The sequence below is a fragment of the Bombus impatiens genome, unplaced genomic scaffold, assembly GCF_000188095.3.
Source record: "Bombus impatiens unplaced genomic scaffold, BIMP_2.2 scf_0637, whole genome shotgun sequence".
Classification (NCBI taxonomy): Eukaryota; Metazoa; Arthropoda; class Insecta; order Hymenoptera; family Apidae; genus Bombus; species Bombus impatiens.
Window position 1 is genome coordinate 1,165,941 of NT_177056.1, and position 14,476 is coordinate 1,180,416.

Sequence of the window (14,476 nt, forward strand, 5' to 3'; positions counted from 1 at the left end):
GTGTTTTTTTGTTTTTTTCCCGTTTTTTTTTTTTTTTTTTTTTTTATAAAGCTAGGCGCAGATTAAAGATTCCTGTATTCTCCGGATAGTTTTCCATCTAATCGTGTGTTTCTATCGTCAAAAATTTTCTCAACGCTCGATGGTCCCTGTTTCTGAATTTCTGTCTCGTTGTTTAAATATCCTCTTAAGTAATTTTTCATCTAACCGTGGTTTTTTATCGTTAAAAGTCTCTTCCTCTAAAATTTACAAGATTTACAAAAATTAACAAACCATCACTTTTGTTAAAAGTTTGCCATTAAAGGAATTATTATAATGCTCTTCGCGAAGTAAAAGAACGTTTCAACGTTCTAACATCTAAAATGAAATTCTTGGAGCTTCATCGTATAGCTCGATCGTTCATTACTATTTTAATTTATCAATCTTCGGTCAGAGCGGAGCGGATCATCATCGTCGATCGGCCTGTTCGGTTCATTGCCCCAGTTTCGGTTTAAATACACCGTTCCTCGTATCCTGTGAAGCTATGAACGTGGATACGAGTAGACAGTTGTATTAGATGGAGATGATCTTGTTGCTGGTTTTGCGGTAAACCGCTTCCAGTTGAATTTCCCGGATACATGACTGATTGCGCGATCCTGCCACTGGCCAGGATTTATTTCCAGATATTTTCTGAACAATAATATGGCGCACAGTTCCAGAATATTGTTCCAAATTTAACAAATTGATTTAACAAATTTAGTAAATTGATTCAATGTTTAACATTGTAACATATACCGCATTATATTTAATTATTTATTTGTACGATTATAACCTTCTTATTTGGGTATTTTAATTGAAGATAAAAATGCAGCCAAATTTTGTTATGTGCATTTAATAAAATTCAGTTCAGTCCCTATAAAAAATTCTGTAGCTTTAAAAATGCTGCCTTGTGCACAAAGAATTATTAATATCACGACGTAGCTCGCAATTCGCAGTCGCGATTATTTCTTCATTAATCGAACGCGTTTTTTTTTCTTTTTTTTTTTACACGTATTCGAGCCATTTTCGAGTTTCAACCGAACCAAATCGCGGCCATAGGATAGCAACGAGATCGAGGGAAGCGGGTTGCAGATCCCAGGGACTAATCTGCCTTCTGGAAAGTTTAAATGGAAACGCCAGGGAATGGGGTTAACGAAACACCCGAGCCAATGTTGCAATAGAGGCGTGGAAAAATTGCTAAGCTGCTTAAACGCTCGAATCGTTTGCTCGAAATTTCGAAATTTTTCCCCTTTTCCAACAAAACGTCCCGAATTTCGAACCGAGCATGTTGAAAGAGAAATTGATTTAATACGATAATTGACTAAACTGTTCGATTCACGGATGAATAACTTGATGCAGTTAGTAAAACGAAAAATAAAATAACACAATGTCATTCTTTAATTTTAATAATTGTATTCTTTCCGCAGAGAGTTGTCTTAAACGTAACGCGAATCGATTCTCATAGAAAGTACTACGCAATGCGCCAATCTTTGGAATAAAAATTTCGATTAAAAGATTGTTTATCAGTTTTATTCAAGTTTTTGTATATCACCGGTGCTTTTCTATAAAATCTCTAGATAGAATAATTAGCAAGATTTAATAAAAGTTATAATTCCGGTACGTAAAACTACGAGCCACGAACCAACTTGGTTTTTACACAAAACGACATTAATAAGAGAGATTGCTAATTTGAGTTAAATAGAAAGTTTAATAATTCACGAAACAATGGAAACGGAATAATTTTTCCTAAAAGCACAAATCGTACGTTCAATTATTTTACGTGAAAACAACGTCTAAATTCCTTCTATTCTGCGTCTTACGCATACGCAGCAAACAAAGTGACGATAAAAAAGCGGCAAGAAAAATCTCCAAACAGAAACTTTCCACGTTACACTGAGTTACTTTCAAGTTTCAATATTGTTCCAAGGTATTTACGGTCCCTTCGAGATATTTCCTTTTTTATTCCGTCTCGAATTCATTTCGTTCTCCTCGAGAGAAGAAGAGATTGCGGTTCGATGCAAATCAAGGATCGTCCCCGTCCATGTTCTACCAGGCTCCAAGACCAAATATAAAAAAGAAAACCACCACCATAAAATGGTGAACTCGGAGGCGTGCACCGATATTATTTACAATATGATTGAACAGCTTTCTATAAAAAACGGAAAAAAGGCGTCCTTCCCGTCTCGTGGGAAATAATAGGCGACGGGCTAAATTCACTTTGCCTGTCGGTTTTACGTGTCCAGAATCGCGATAAAAAACGTTAGACTCGTGACGAGGTAACAGGATTTTATGATAATTGATTTAACGAAAAATCGATACGCATAATTTGCATTTAGAGCGAGCGAAGGTTCTTATTATATGATTATGGCACATTGTATGGAAATCTGTTTTGTTGCTTGCTTCATATTTTCTGATTTTTATTTTTCGCATAACAATTATATCATAATACTAATTGTGCTATAGATTTTATATAGAATAACTCATTTGGTAACTATACTGAAAATTTGTTCAACGAAATACTCGATTGTAGAAATAAGTAGCAAAGTAATAAATATAAATTTATGATTTATGTAAGATGAAAGAAAGAAACGGAAGAAAAAGTAAGTTCGTAGGTAGGATAATAGCGATAATCCAAAGGAATGCAATAATCGAACATAAACGCGAGTCCAGGTCGCCTACAAACAGTTATCGCGTCGATGGTCGACTGCTCACAGCTATCAATCACTGTGCGCGAATTAATGGACCGTTAAAAATGCACAGGCGTCGAAGTATGTGGCGTACAGGACGCCTCCGCTGAAAGGCGATCGATACCTCGATGGGGCACGCATGTTCTCCCACTGTCTCGCCGAATTATCATTAAAAATTGTCACGTCTGATTCCATTTCCTCATCCTTATTTCACAAATTTCTCACTCCTTCTTTATTCGTCGAGACGTTTGCATAATTTTCAATCGAAAATTAAAGCGAGAACATGACAATGAATTTTTAGAAAATTAGACGCGAAATAAATTTTTTCTACAATTTTTTATTACAATATGCAATGGTCGAACGAAATTAAATACGGAGTTTATGAATGTGTAATTTTCAGTTAAAAATTGAAATTAAAATACGACAAGGGATAACAATTACAAATATTTAGAAGCAACGTCGTGTAATGACGTATCTTACAATTTTTATCGCGGAACGACAATAAAGATGCAATTGTTTGCGATTTTTTGAAGAAGCAATTTGGAAATATAGACTTTTATTGAAACGAGAGCGTAAAACGAGAGAGACTTACGAATGTTTAAAAACCCTGTCACAAAATGGATTATTTTGTAATTTTCATTATAAAATGAAATGCTTTGATGAAAATGAAAGAAGAATTTATATTCGATATGTTGGATCTGCGTTACTTTGTGCTGTATTTAAAATAAACAGTGATTCGTATGAAATTATATGACGCACCTATGCACATCTCACCATATACTGACTCGTACTACTGAAATCCAGTAATATTCACGTTTCTCTTCATTTCCATCTGTCGAATGTAATTATTTTTAAAACTTCCATCTAAAAAGTGTCTCGATTAACAATTTTCTCCAATTCTACTCGAAAAGATATACAACCAACCCACGTTTTTCTGTATTCCTTCGGTTATTTTCCATTTAGTCGCATGCCTGTAATATTCAAAAATATCTCGAAGAATTTGTTGAAAATACGAAAGATTTTTTATTGGTACGTGATTTCCACGGGATATCGAAAAATTTATTTCTTAAAACGAAAGCAAAATTAAAATACACGACAGTACGCGAATGTATCGTAAGTGTAGAAACAAGTGGCAAACTAATTAGCAGAAATAGATTAGAATCGTCTGTCGAAAAGCTTGGGTATGACGTATCGCAATAAAATACAGAATTCGCTTCTGGATTATTTGGAAGTACGCGTAATATTTCTTTTGTCTTACTTTTATCAGAAGATACCAATTCTTTTATCGTGTTACGTACGAAAAATCAAATATAAAAAAATGCAATAAATATAAAAATTCGAGAAGTTGAAATCTTGTTACGAGGTTGAAAAAGAAAGTTTACAGTCGTTACAAGCTTTAATTCGTCCAATTTCCGTTGAAATCCTGTCAGCAAAATTCCAAACTATCGTTCTCTTAACTATGTTGCGTAACTTCGTAACAATAACGAATTAACAGGCTATTCGAGCAACTTGGAAATTATTCGATCTCCCCGCGCCATGGAATAATATTTTTAATTAGTCGGCTCGTTTCGTAATTGGGCCAGTGCAAATGGAAAATTAAAATTCTAGCTGTTCGTCTGCTGTTCAATTCTGGATAGACTCGACAGTCGTGTAATTCAATTTGTAACGGTTCAATGATAAAAAGTACAAAGATTATGATATAAAGGGAAGAAGGAGAACGCAGTTTAGGTGTAGCTCGTTTATCAGAGGGAGAAGACTTGCTTGGCCAACTTGAAGAGCTTGGAATGAGTTTCTAGTTGCATTATACGCTCCGAGAATAGCCAAGGAATAACCGTGTTAGCGACAGAGTTGTATTATTTCGAGAAGTAAAGCATCCATCGTGTCTTTCGACGTCTAACTGCGTTTTACTTCAATTCTTAGGTTACGTTTATTCGATGTAATTTGGAATTTTTGCACGATGTTGATAAAATTAGTAAATCGACACATTATCGGCCAATGATTGTGAAACGATGAAATTGACGAATTGAATTATGAAATTTTTCTCGATCCTAAGGAATAACGCGTAATGATTTTCTGACAAGGTATCGCTCCTTTGTTTCCAGAAAATTCAACTGAACGTTGCTCCTATCCATCATGGGTGGTGGACAATAAATTGTGGGTGGCTCTGGATCCGATAGCATCTCGACTACAGGCGTCGCCTTACAATCTGACGATTGTAAATCGACAGGAGACTCGTCTCGTGTGTCACTCCGTAGTCCCTCTTAACGATCGTCATGAGCATCCTGACAGAGAGAATCAGGTGCAGTACGTCGCCAAGGCTACTCTCGATTGGTAAGTTTCTCAGTCTTCAGTTCGTTAGTAAAAGTTACTTAAACTACGATTCGAACGTACAACGATATTTCAGCAAAAGATCTGAAATTTGATGTTCTGAGGCTTGATTGACAGAATAGAATTTAGGATTCATAATTTGGCACCCATGACTCGGATCAGTAACGTGGGACCCATCAACTAGGACCCAAAGCTTAAAGTCCAACTCACAATATTCATAAAAAGGTCGCGTAGAATATACAAAATCAGGAAGCATAGTCCATAGTCTAACGGTGAACTCTTCTTTTTATCAAAGTAATGCAATGATGTAGAGTTGTCTGTGTGCGAGCTTGGTCTATCGATCCATAGTAGTCTACGATTTGCTCCAACTTCACAACAGCAACAGATTGATCGTAATATTCGAAATGGAACGTGTAGTCCAATTTATCATGGAATCGTACACGGCAGTGTAACACGAATATCAGGAAAATTATAAAGATCCGCCAGCTCTCTAAAAGTTACTCTGAGATATATTGCATCGTTAATTCGAGAATGGTTAAGACGTGAAATTTATAGTGTTCTACTAAGCTATGATACACTGTGAAAGGGTTGAAACGGAAAATAAAATGCACAAACAACGCAACGAACAGTGGAACACAACGAGTAACGAAATACGAAAGAGACGTGAAAAGCATTCATCCGGAAGAGGTATCGTCATGGTTGTTCCGGCTGCAGCAACAAACAAACGCGTTCACAGACAAAAGCATCGGTGTCGAGGTTGCTGGCACGGCGTGTAATTATGACGGTATGTCGCGATAATCCTTTCATCGCATACCGAAGACGCTCGTGCGCGCATAAATAAACAGCTTGCGTCGGATTAAACAGAGATCCTACGGTTCGGCTGGTACACGTGTCGGAATGTCAATATATGTGACCCTGCACTCAACCACTCTCTTCTGGTTCAAGTACTGTGCAACCGTGTTCGCGCCACGTAACATATCGCTTTTAATCGTCCGTGCCCTGTCCCGTCTAACGGGTGTCCCATTATTTCCGGATCCAGTTGCTGTTTTCGTTGAAATGAGCGCACCGGAAAATTAGATCTCTCGTTTCTCTTTACTTTCTTTCTGTTGTTTCTCTTCTTCTTTTTGTATTGTATATCGTGTTCTTTTTTTCTTTTTTTTTTTTAGTAAATTTGTCCTTTTTGATGGATTAAGATTGGGTTTAGACTGGATTCGATAATTCCCATCTTTATTCGATCGATGTTTCTCTGTATAGCGCGTTAGTTCTAGTCTATGCGAAATCGATTCGTAGCGTTGGTCGAATTGAGTCTCCTCTTGAGCGAAATTCTTCGAATCTTCTGATCGTATCGGTCAGATTTTCGTAGCAAATTTTTTATCGTACTTCGTATTTTAACAAATTCAAATTTCATTGAACGCTTCTTCCTTAGAATTTGCAACAAATAAAATTCATTTAATCCTCTGAAAATTCGCGAACCAAGTTGTTCGAGCCTACTGGAGGAAACTTGAGCAAATTCAAATTTCGTTTAAAACTTCTTCCTTGGAGTTCCAACAAATGATTTATAAATAAAATTCTTCAAATCTATCGAAGGGACAAATTCAAATTTCGCTTGAAATTCGCTCTTTAAAGTTCCAATATCAAAATCAATTGAAATAATGTGATATAAAAGTTGGAAGGTACTTTGTCTAAACCCTAAGTGAGAATATATGGTAAATTTGGAATAAAAGTTGAAAAATTGGTTCTTTAAGCTCTAAGTGAGAATAGATAGTAAATTTCCAATGAAAGTTGAAAAACGCGTTCTCGAAGCTTTAGGTGAGGATAAATGGCGAGTCTCGATTGAAACAAAAACCCATGTTCGAGTTTGTTCTGGTAAGTAGGTCATATATAGGAGCAGCGAGTAGTAAAGAACCGTATATGGTCAGACATCGGTTCTGTTCAAGCCGTGAATTAGTCTTCTCCCTCTTCTTTTCTTTCCTCCTTCCTTCACGTCGAAAAACTTAATGCTGGAAATTCCTCGAGCATCCGGAGATTATCCCCTGCACCTCTACTTTGAGAAACTACTGCCGGGAAACAACTCTATTAGTAGATGGAAATCAATTCTCCTTAATCAGATAGCAAATTAAATTTCCATCGAACCGGACAATTGTGTTCTATTCTATACGTATACTTGCAAATCAGATACATTCGTATTTCTGAAATTAACAATTCATTCTAAAGAACATTTTCAGGAACTAAACATTCTAGTAGAAGCTCAAATTAGAAGACTTTGCCAGTATTCAGCCTCTAAAATTCACAATCGATCTAAGAACTTCGCTTCGAGTTTCCCGAAGCAGCTACAAACGCGGAATAGACCAAAATTTTCACGTCTTTGTAGCGAAATATTCTCTTACAATTCGAAGTACAGAAAACGAAAAATCTACCAAAATCCAGCTAAGACTCTCGGGCCAAAGATTTTCACTATACCCAGCCCTTCATTTTCACGACCAATCCCGAAACAACCCGTTCCAAGATCCTGAAAACAATTTCAAACCGCCCCAAAACTTTCATATTTTCTGTGTAATAAAATACTTTCTTAAAATTCTACACCGTGAATTTTTTTAGAAGATCGAAGGTCCGCCAAAATTCCGTTAAAATTCTCGATGCAAAGATTTTTACGATACTCGTTCGTTCGTTTTCAAAGACAACCGTGAGGGCGTGCCATTTCGAAATCCCCGAAACTTCTATATCTCGACAATTTGCCACAATATCAAACTATTTCGAGGCAACGAACTGCGGATCACGGCAATATTCCATCGAAATCCTCTTTCTCATCTTCCCTCCTGCGAAAAATATGAATTCGCGGGAGAACAGCGCGTGGGATATAAAAGGATGGCCTTGAAAAGTGCCGGAAGAAACTCTCGCACGGTTCTCTAATAAAGTCGCGAGCTGGCGCGTAATCGCGGGCATATTAAAGCGCGAGGAGAGATCAGGCCGCGAAATAAGAAGGGGAAAATCCGGTGTCTGGATCCGTTCGAGCGATGGCTGACAGGATTTCAGAGGGATGAGACTCGCTCACAGTCGACCGAATATGTCGCGTCTCCTTTTGTTTCGAAGCTTATTAAATGGCTGGGCAATCGAAACGAACGAACAATCGAGGATAAAGGATCCAGGTATTGAATAATCGACGATTTTTATTCGGTACTGGAAATTTGTTAGACCAGAAGTTATTTGTAGACTGGAGTGGAAAATCTTTAACTAAATGCAATTGTATATAAAGAGTCGATAATGAGAGATCCGAAACATCCTGAGCCTATAGTCCTAGAGTCTAGAGCCTAGAACCTATAGAATTCATAGTTTGCGAGCCAAGATTCAAACTTGATGGGTGAAAATTGATGACACCAGTATTCGATTAGTATATGAACATTTGACTAGTAATATTTGAATTGGTAGTATATTTAATATTTAAGTATTTGAGTTAGTAGCGGGCTACTAGTATTTGAATACTAGTATATTCCATTACTGTATTATTTTGTCTGAACGTTAGGATTCAGGTAGTATAAATCAATGTTGAAGTGCAGAGAATGAAGTCGAAATATTGGAATTGAACGACAGTAACCTATATAAATCATCGTGGCTGTTAATTAAAATCCAGAGTCAACATCACAATATCGTATCTCCTTTTGTCTCGCAGCTTATTAAATGGAGGATCGAAACGAACGATCTATAACGATGAATGGAATGGCTGCATTGTTGTAAGTGATGTAAAATTGAATTAGACCGCCTGTTACGACCGGCTGAGTGCAGGGGAATTGATGGTAATTAGGCTGCGACTGGATTCGATCGAGTCGTACCGTGGAAAAAAGGCTGCAGATGGGTGTTGATGTGAAAAATTGAGTTCCAGGGACCGCCACCACGATGGAAGCTACCGGGAAAGTGGGCTTTTTTTCACCAGGGTGGAGTCGCGCCAGATTTTATTTTGCTGCCGGTTCGAGTGCCCCGAAAATCGCGAATGAAAAGTATTGTGTGCACTTTATTGGGAATGTTTGCAGTCGATTTTTTCCGAATTTAGATTGATTTGTACGCAGAAATACTGACGGGTCTTTTGAAACTCGTCGAAAAAATTGCTCCGAAGTAATATTAAAGAAAATTCATTTTTCCATATCGTCTTTCTTTTATATAAAAAGTAATTTCTTGTATTGGGTAAATTGTTGTTCAAGTAAAATTAGAAAATTTATAAAACCTATATCCTATGGATAAAATAAATATCGATATAAATGTTTAATCATATTGCGATTTCGGTATATTTCTTGTTTTTGTTTGATTAATGTGCGGTTAGAGAAAAAGATTGGAAACTTTTTTAAATGGAAAAATTTAGATTACTGTGGCATGATAAAATTAATATTAATAAGATAAACTTAGGAAAATTGACGTAGACCTGTTTAAATCTGTTCTTAAATAAAATTACTCTTCAACAAAATGAATAATTGAGAAAAAGATTTTTCTGCGCATTAGTCAAAATTTATCGCCAGAAGAATATATTATTAATTAACTAATATAACTTTTTGCTATCTTACACACAAAATTACTGTATAAAATTGTTTAAACATAGCAAATACCAAGAGATAAATTATTTAAAACGAAAGATGCTACGCCATGTGAATCGAATCCGGGAAATATTGTATAATTAAAGCACAATGAACACTAATATCGATATACAATTCCGAACAGAATATTCACTTGATCAAACGAAGACAAATACCAACCGAACGAAAGTTGATAATTCTGTTCCTCTTTTAATATTCCTCTCTCTCTCTCTCTCTCTCTCTCAGTAATGATTTATTCATATCGTAAATCGTTATTCATTATACAACACAATTAATTCGACTGTAACGCGCATAATTAATTCCCCCATCCCTATGCTATCAACGATTTTACGTAATGCAAACATCATTATTTCAATTAATCGTACGCGGAATTAATTAAACATCGAACGAATATATACTTGAGGAATATAATTAAAAAAAAGAGATGAAATTTGTTCGAATGTTAACTTGTATCGGGGTAAAATTTTCTTTCGCGTTTAAACTGTAATAGAACTTAAACGAACCTCTTCCTTACGACGAGCTTTCATCAAATTAAACACAACTTGTATTTTCATCCCTTTGCACAGTTTTATATATCAGTTGGAATATTTTCAATTTCATTTATACTTCGATCTTTGGTTTAATGTATCAAGAATATTTACTTTTTTACTGAGTTCGATAATTATTCGTCCCGTAATTTTAGCTTGTGTAATTTTATGGAATTAATATTTTGAAACTCCTTTCAATCATTCATAATGGTTGCAATCTTTCGATTGAATTTTTAATTGATCGATATAACCTTGTTATGTAATTGATTCAATATTAAAAACTGAAATACACCGAGAAGATTGAATACGAGCATATTTTTCCAAAGAGTTTCCGATTTTTTACTTGGACTTGAGTATTTCTTTCGATTCTTTCCAAAATTTTAAGTTCCAGACCAAATTTTTAATTGTTGGGTATAATCTTTTTAAAAGATTGTTGTTTTTTTTTCATGAAAAGTCGATTAAACGGTACAAAAGGCTTGTAGCAATTCTCCAATTTTTATCTAAATTTTTTCCTTCAAAATGCTTTCTTCAATTTTTTATAAAACTTCAATTTTCCAACTAACTTTTCATTTACTCCATATAACTTTTTAAAAACTGATTCTTTTATGAAAAATATCAATCAAATTGCAATAAAGGCTCCTAGAGGTTTCCCAATTCTATCTTAATTTTTACTGCCAAAATTCTTTCCCGATTCTTCGGAAAATTTCAATCTTTCAGTCCCTTGCTTCAACCGATTGATAGAATTCTTAAGAAACATATTCTTCTTTTCACGAATGATCGATCGGACTCGACTATAGGCTCGCATAAAATGTCGCGAAAAGCAAATGTAAATAAAAAGGACGTTTCACGAGAGGTGTATTTAGTTTGTTTAATCGCAACTCGACTTAACCCTGTTTTTCGAGCTATTTAAATGCCAGCCCTTGGGCTTTTCCCTCGAAACACTGCACTCTATAGGCACTCATTCACTGCTCGGACCTCTATTCAACCCTACTGATCCACTTTCACCCCCGCTACTCCTTTCAGAGGGGGATGAACACCGATACCCAGGTACATTCGTCGTGTTCACTAGGTTTCCGTTTCAAGAAATTTTACTGCTACTTCTGCAATCGTGCAAGTGTACATTGCGCAGCTTTTCAATACACGAATACTGTATTTTGTATAGTGGTTTTATGAATTTCGATAATTAAAGGTTGTTCAGTGAAGATCAATCAATTTTTAGAAATGAGAAGTCTCATGAAATTGAAATTTCAAGAATTCCTCGATAAGACCAAGTATTTAAGTCAATAATTAAGTATTATTACTACTTGAATACCAGCATCTTTAAATTATTGTTTGATGTAATACTCGAGTTAGTACGAGTTAGTATTTTCAGGTCGTATTAGTATTTCAGTGTTAGTATATTTTATGTGTATTGGTATTTGAGTATTAATATATTTATGTTACTATTTGAGTATTGGCATGTCTGACTTAGTACCTGAATGTCTGTTTGAGTTAGTATTTCAATGTTAATGTTAAATATTTGAAATGACATTAGACAAACCAAGGAAATCTTACAAATCCTTCGTCCTTTGCATAAAATAACATAATTCATCCCATTCGCGAAGAATGGTAAAGCAACAACAATCGCCAGTCAGTTTACCTTCGACAAAAAACTTTCTCCATTAACCCAAACTTAAGTGTTCTACCCTAAAGCTTCGCTCGATCCGCTATGATGTGTCTCAGGTGGACGTCGAAGTCTGTCGTGGTCGCGGCTCGGTAATTACCGCGATGTCTCGAAAACGGGGCTATTTACAGATCGATTAAAACGTCAGCCAGTTGCTAAGTATTCCCGCCACGACGTCCCTGAAAAATGGTTTCCCGTCACGCCAGCTTCATCCCCACTCCTGTATATAATAACCGCCAGGATGCAGCGCGATATCCTCGCGGTAAATTATTGCAAATTCACTTTTTTTTTTCTTTCCAACTCTTTCCAGCGTCGTTCGTCTCGATTCTGAATCCTCTACTGGAAGATTTATCGATCTTTTATTGACTATAGTTATCGATCGATTCTCCGCTACGAGCCTGCACCGTAATTTATGCAAAATGCTTGACGCTAATGAAGTACGTACTGCTTGTAGTCTGTTCGGGATGGCCAGGTGCATTTAGTTGTTCTTCTCTTGACAACTTGGACAAGCCTTATCAACTTTTAGTTTTATTATGGATTTAGGGCGAAGTTGGAAAGGCGAACCGCTTGAGAAGGTTTGGAGAAGTTGAAAGATATTGGATATAAAGATGTTTATTGTCCAATAGACTCACAAAAGTATTCGAATGCTTGTAGTACTTGGACCAGATTCTCAGAGATTCTGAAGACTCTAAACTTATTTCTTACCCCTATTTAACTCAAATACTCAAATTCTAAAATTGTCAAAATCCTAAGGGCACTAAACTTATTTTCCTCGCCCCTATTTTTCCATAGTCATTCTACACGTCGTTTCAAAATCGACGAACCCTAAGTTGGCGCGCCAAGTTCAAATATTCAAGTACTCAAATTCCGAAGGTACGAAGTTGTAAATCTCGCAGCCCCCTTTTGCCCACAATCATTTTACAAATAGTCCCAGGAGCAACTGGAACGATGAACCTTTGGTTAGCATGCAATTGTTAGAAGAGACACAGGCCCTAGTGAGTTTCACGGATGCGGATGCGACTGTGCGTTGATAAATATTCGGACGGCCATTGTACGGGACCGCCACGATCGATATTCAACTCGGCCATCTCCTTCCTTCGCGATATTTATGATCGTTGTTCCCTGTCCCTGACAGAGAATAGCATTCCTTCGCAACGCTGTGTACAAAGGAGCTTTCGTTTCTATGGCCACCGAATCTCGTCGCGGGAGACTTTGTTGAATCGGTTCCTCCGTTTGCTGCAAACTGCTTCTGCCTTTCGTTTTGCCCGCTCCATTTAAATGGGGACGAGTGGAACACTGTTTTGGGGTGTCTTTTAGGGTTGAAAAAGGAGTGTTATTTAGTGGGATTTCTTGAGAGATGGGATAATCGAATCGAGGTGAAATTTTGGAATTTGAAGTGAAAGATGGGAATGAAATTTAGCTTTGAGGGAATTTGAATATTTATAAAATTAGCATTTGTGATTCTTTGACATTTTTTAAAGTAGAATTTTCCTATACTATTTATAGTTTATTTTACTAAATAAAAATGAAACGTAGCAGTTTGCTAGTTCGAATTTTTCTATTGTTATTGTATACTACTTGTACGTATTTCGGAGGTTAGTCCGTTTTGTAAAATTCATTTTTCAAAGGCGTTGTTCTCCAAAATTATAAAAATTAAATTATTTCTTCCTCAAATCTAAATATTTCTGACGTTTTCTTTTCTTTTTAAATGAATTTTATAGAGTCATTTAAAGAAGAGTTTTCGTGTCATGAAAATTGATATTTTCTTCTCACCTCGGTATATTTCTATCGTCCTAGAATAAATTAATTCAATTTCTTTCGTATGATAAAATATTATCAAGGCCTTCTCTGTAAGAAGAATATTTCAAGACGTTTCTCCTCAATCTGTTTTTGAAAAATTCAAATGCACTGGAAATATCATAGAATGGATGTATATCATCTTTTTAACATTTCATAGAATACGATAAAAGATTCGATGAACTTGTGAAAATTGTTTTCTAGGAACGATAGAAATTTATATAAAATTTTTAATTGGACTAATATTAAAAATGAATTTTGCGTAATTTTCATCTTAATATACCGGGGGATGAAGTTAGACATTATTGAAATTGATTTTTGATCTGTAATTCATGCAATCGCATAAACAATTTATTGGTTATTCGCACCACTAGCCCCATAAAATGATTATACCCTAGAATTACATATGCATGTTATAAAATTTCCATCGAATCGATGGCAATTCTCTTTTTAAATATAATAAAATGATTAACTGTTTTGCAATTCAAAATTTCTGTCTCTGTAATAAAACAATTTTTATTTTTTACGCGCATCGATAAATAAGGTGAAAAACATATTGCAAACATAAATTAATTACGAGTTTACACGGTGTGTCGAGTTTGATCATAAAAATGTCTTAAAATTAATAATTTCACGCAGAAATTCTCATTTCCAGTATGAAAGAAATTTCCGGTTCACGAGTTTTTCGAGAATAGTCAGTTTCGTATTCTATGTGGAATTTTTATCGATCGAGCCCCACTCTTATGCCACGAATCTTGAACAACGACGGTGATTTGAAAAATACGTCTAATAAAGATAAATTAATTTACAAATGCAGAAATGCACAGAATATGTATAACACGTGAAAATATATGAAATGGAATATATTCGTTATAATAG

The 14,476-nt window shown here is 35.6% G+C and overlaps 1 protein-coding gene across 6 annotated transcripts in view; it reads left to right on the top strand.

Annotated features, from left to right (window-relative positions):
- LOC100746746 overlaps positions 1 to 14,476 on the top strand; it is a 317,300-nt gene that overhangs the window by 276,814 nt on the left and 26,010 nt on the right. For all 6 annotated transcript variants that reach the window (XM_012389182.3, XM_033322390.1, XM_024369668.2 and 3 more), the window contains one exon: positions 4,805 to 5,033. In XM_012389182.3, coding sequence (XP_012244605.2) covers positions 4,805 to 5,033 — 229 coding nt within the window. The remainder of the gene's footprint in view (positions 1 to 4,804; positions 5,034 to 14,476) is intronic.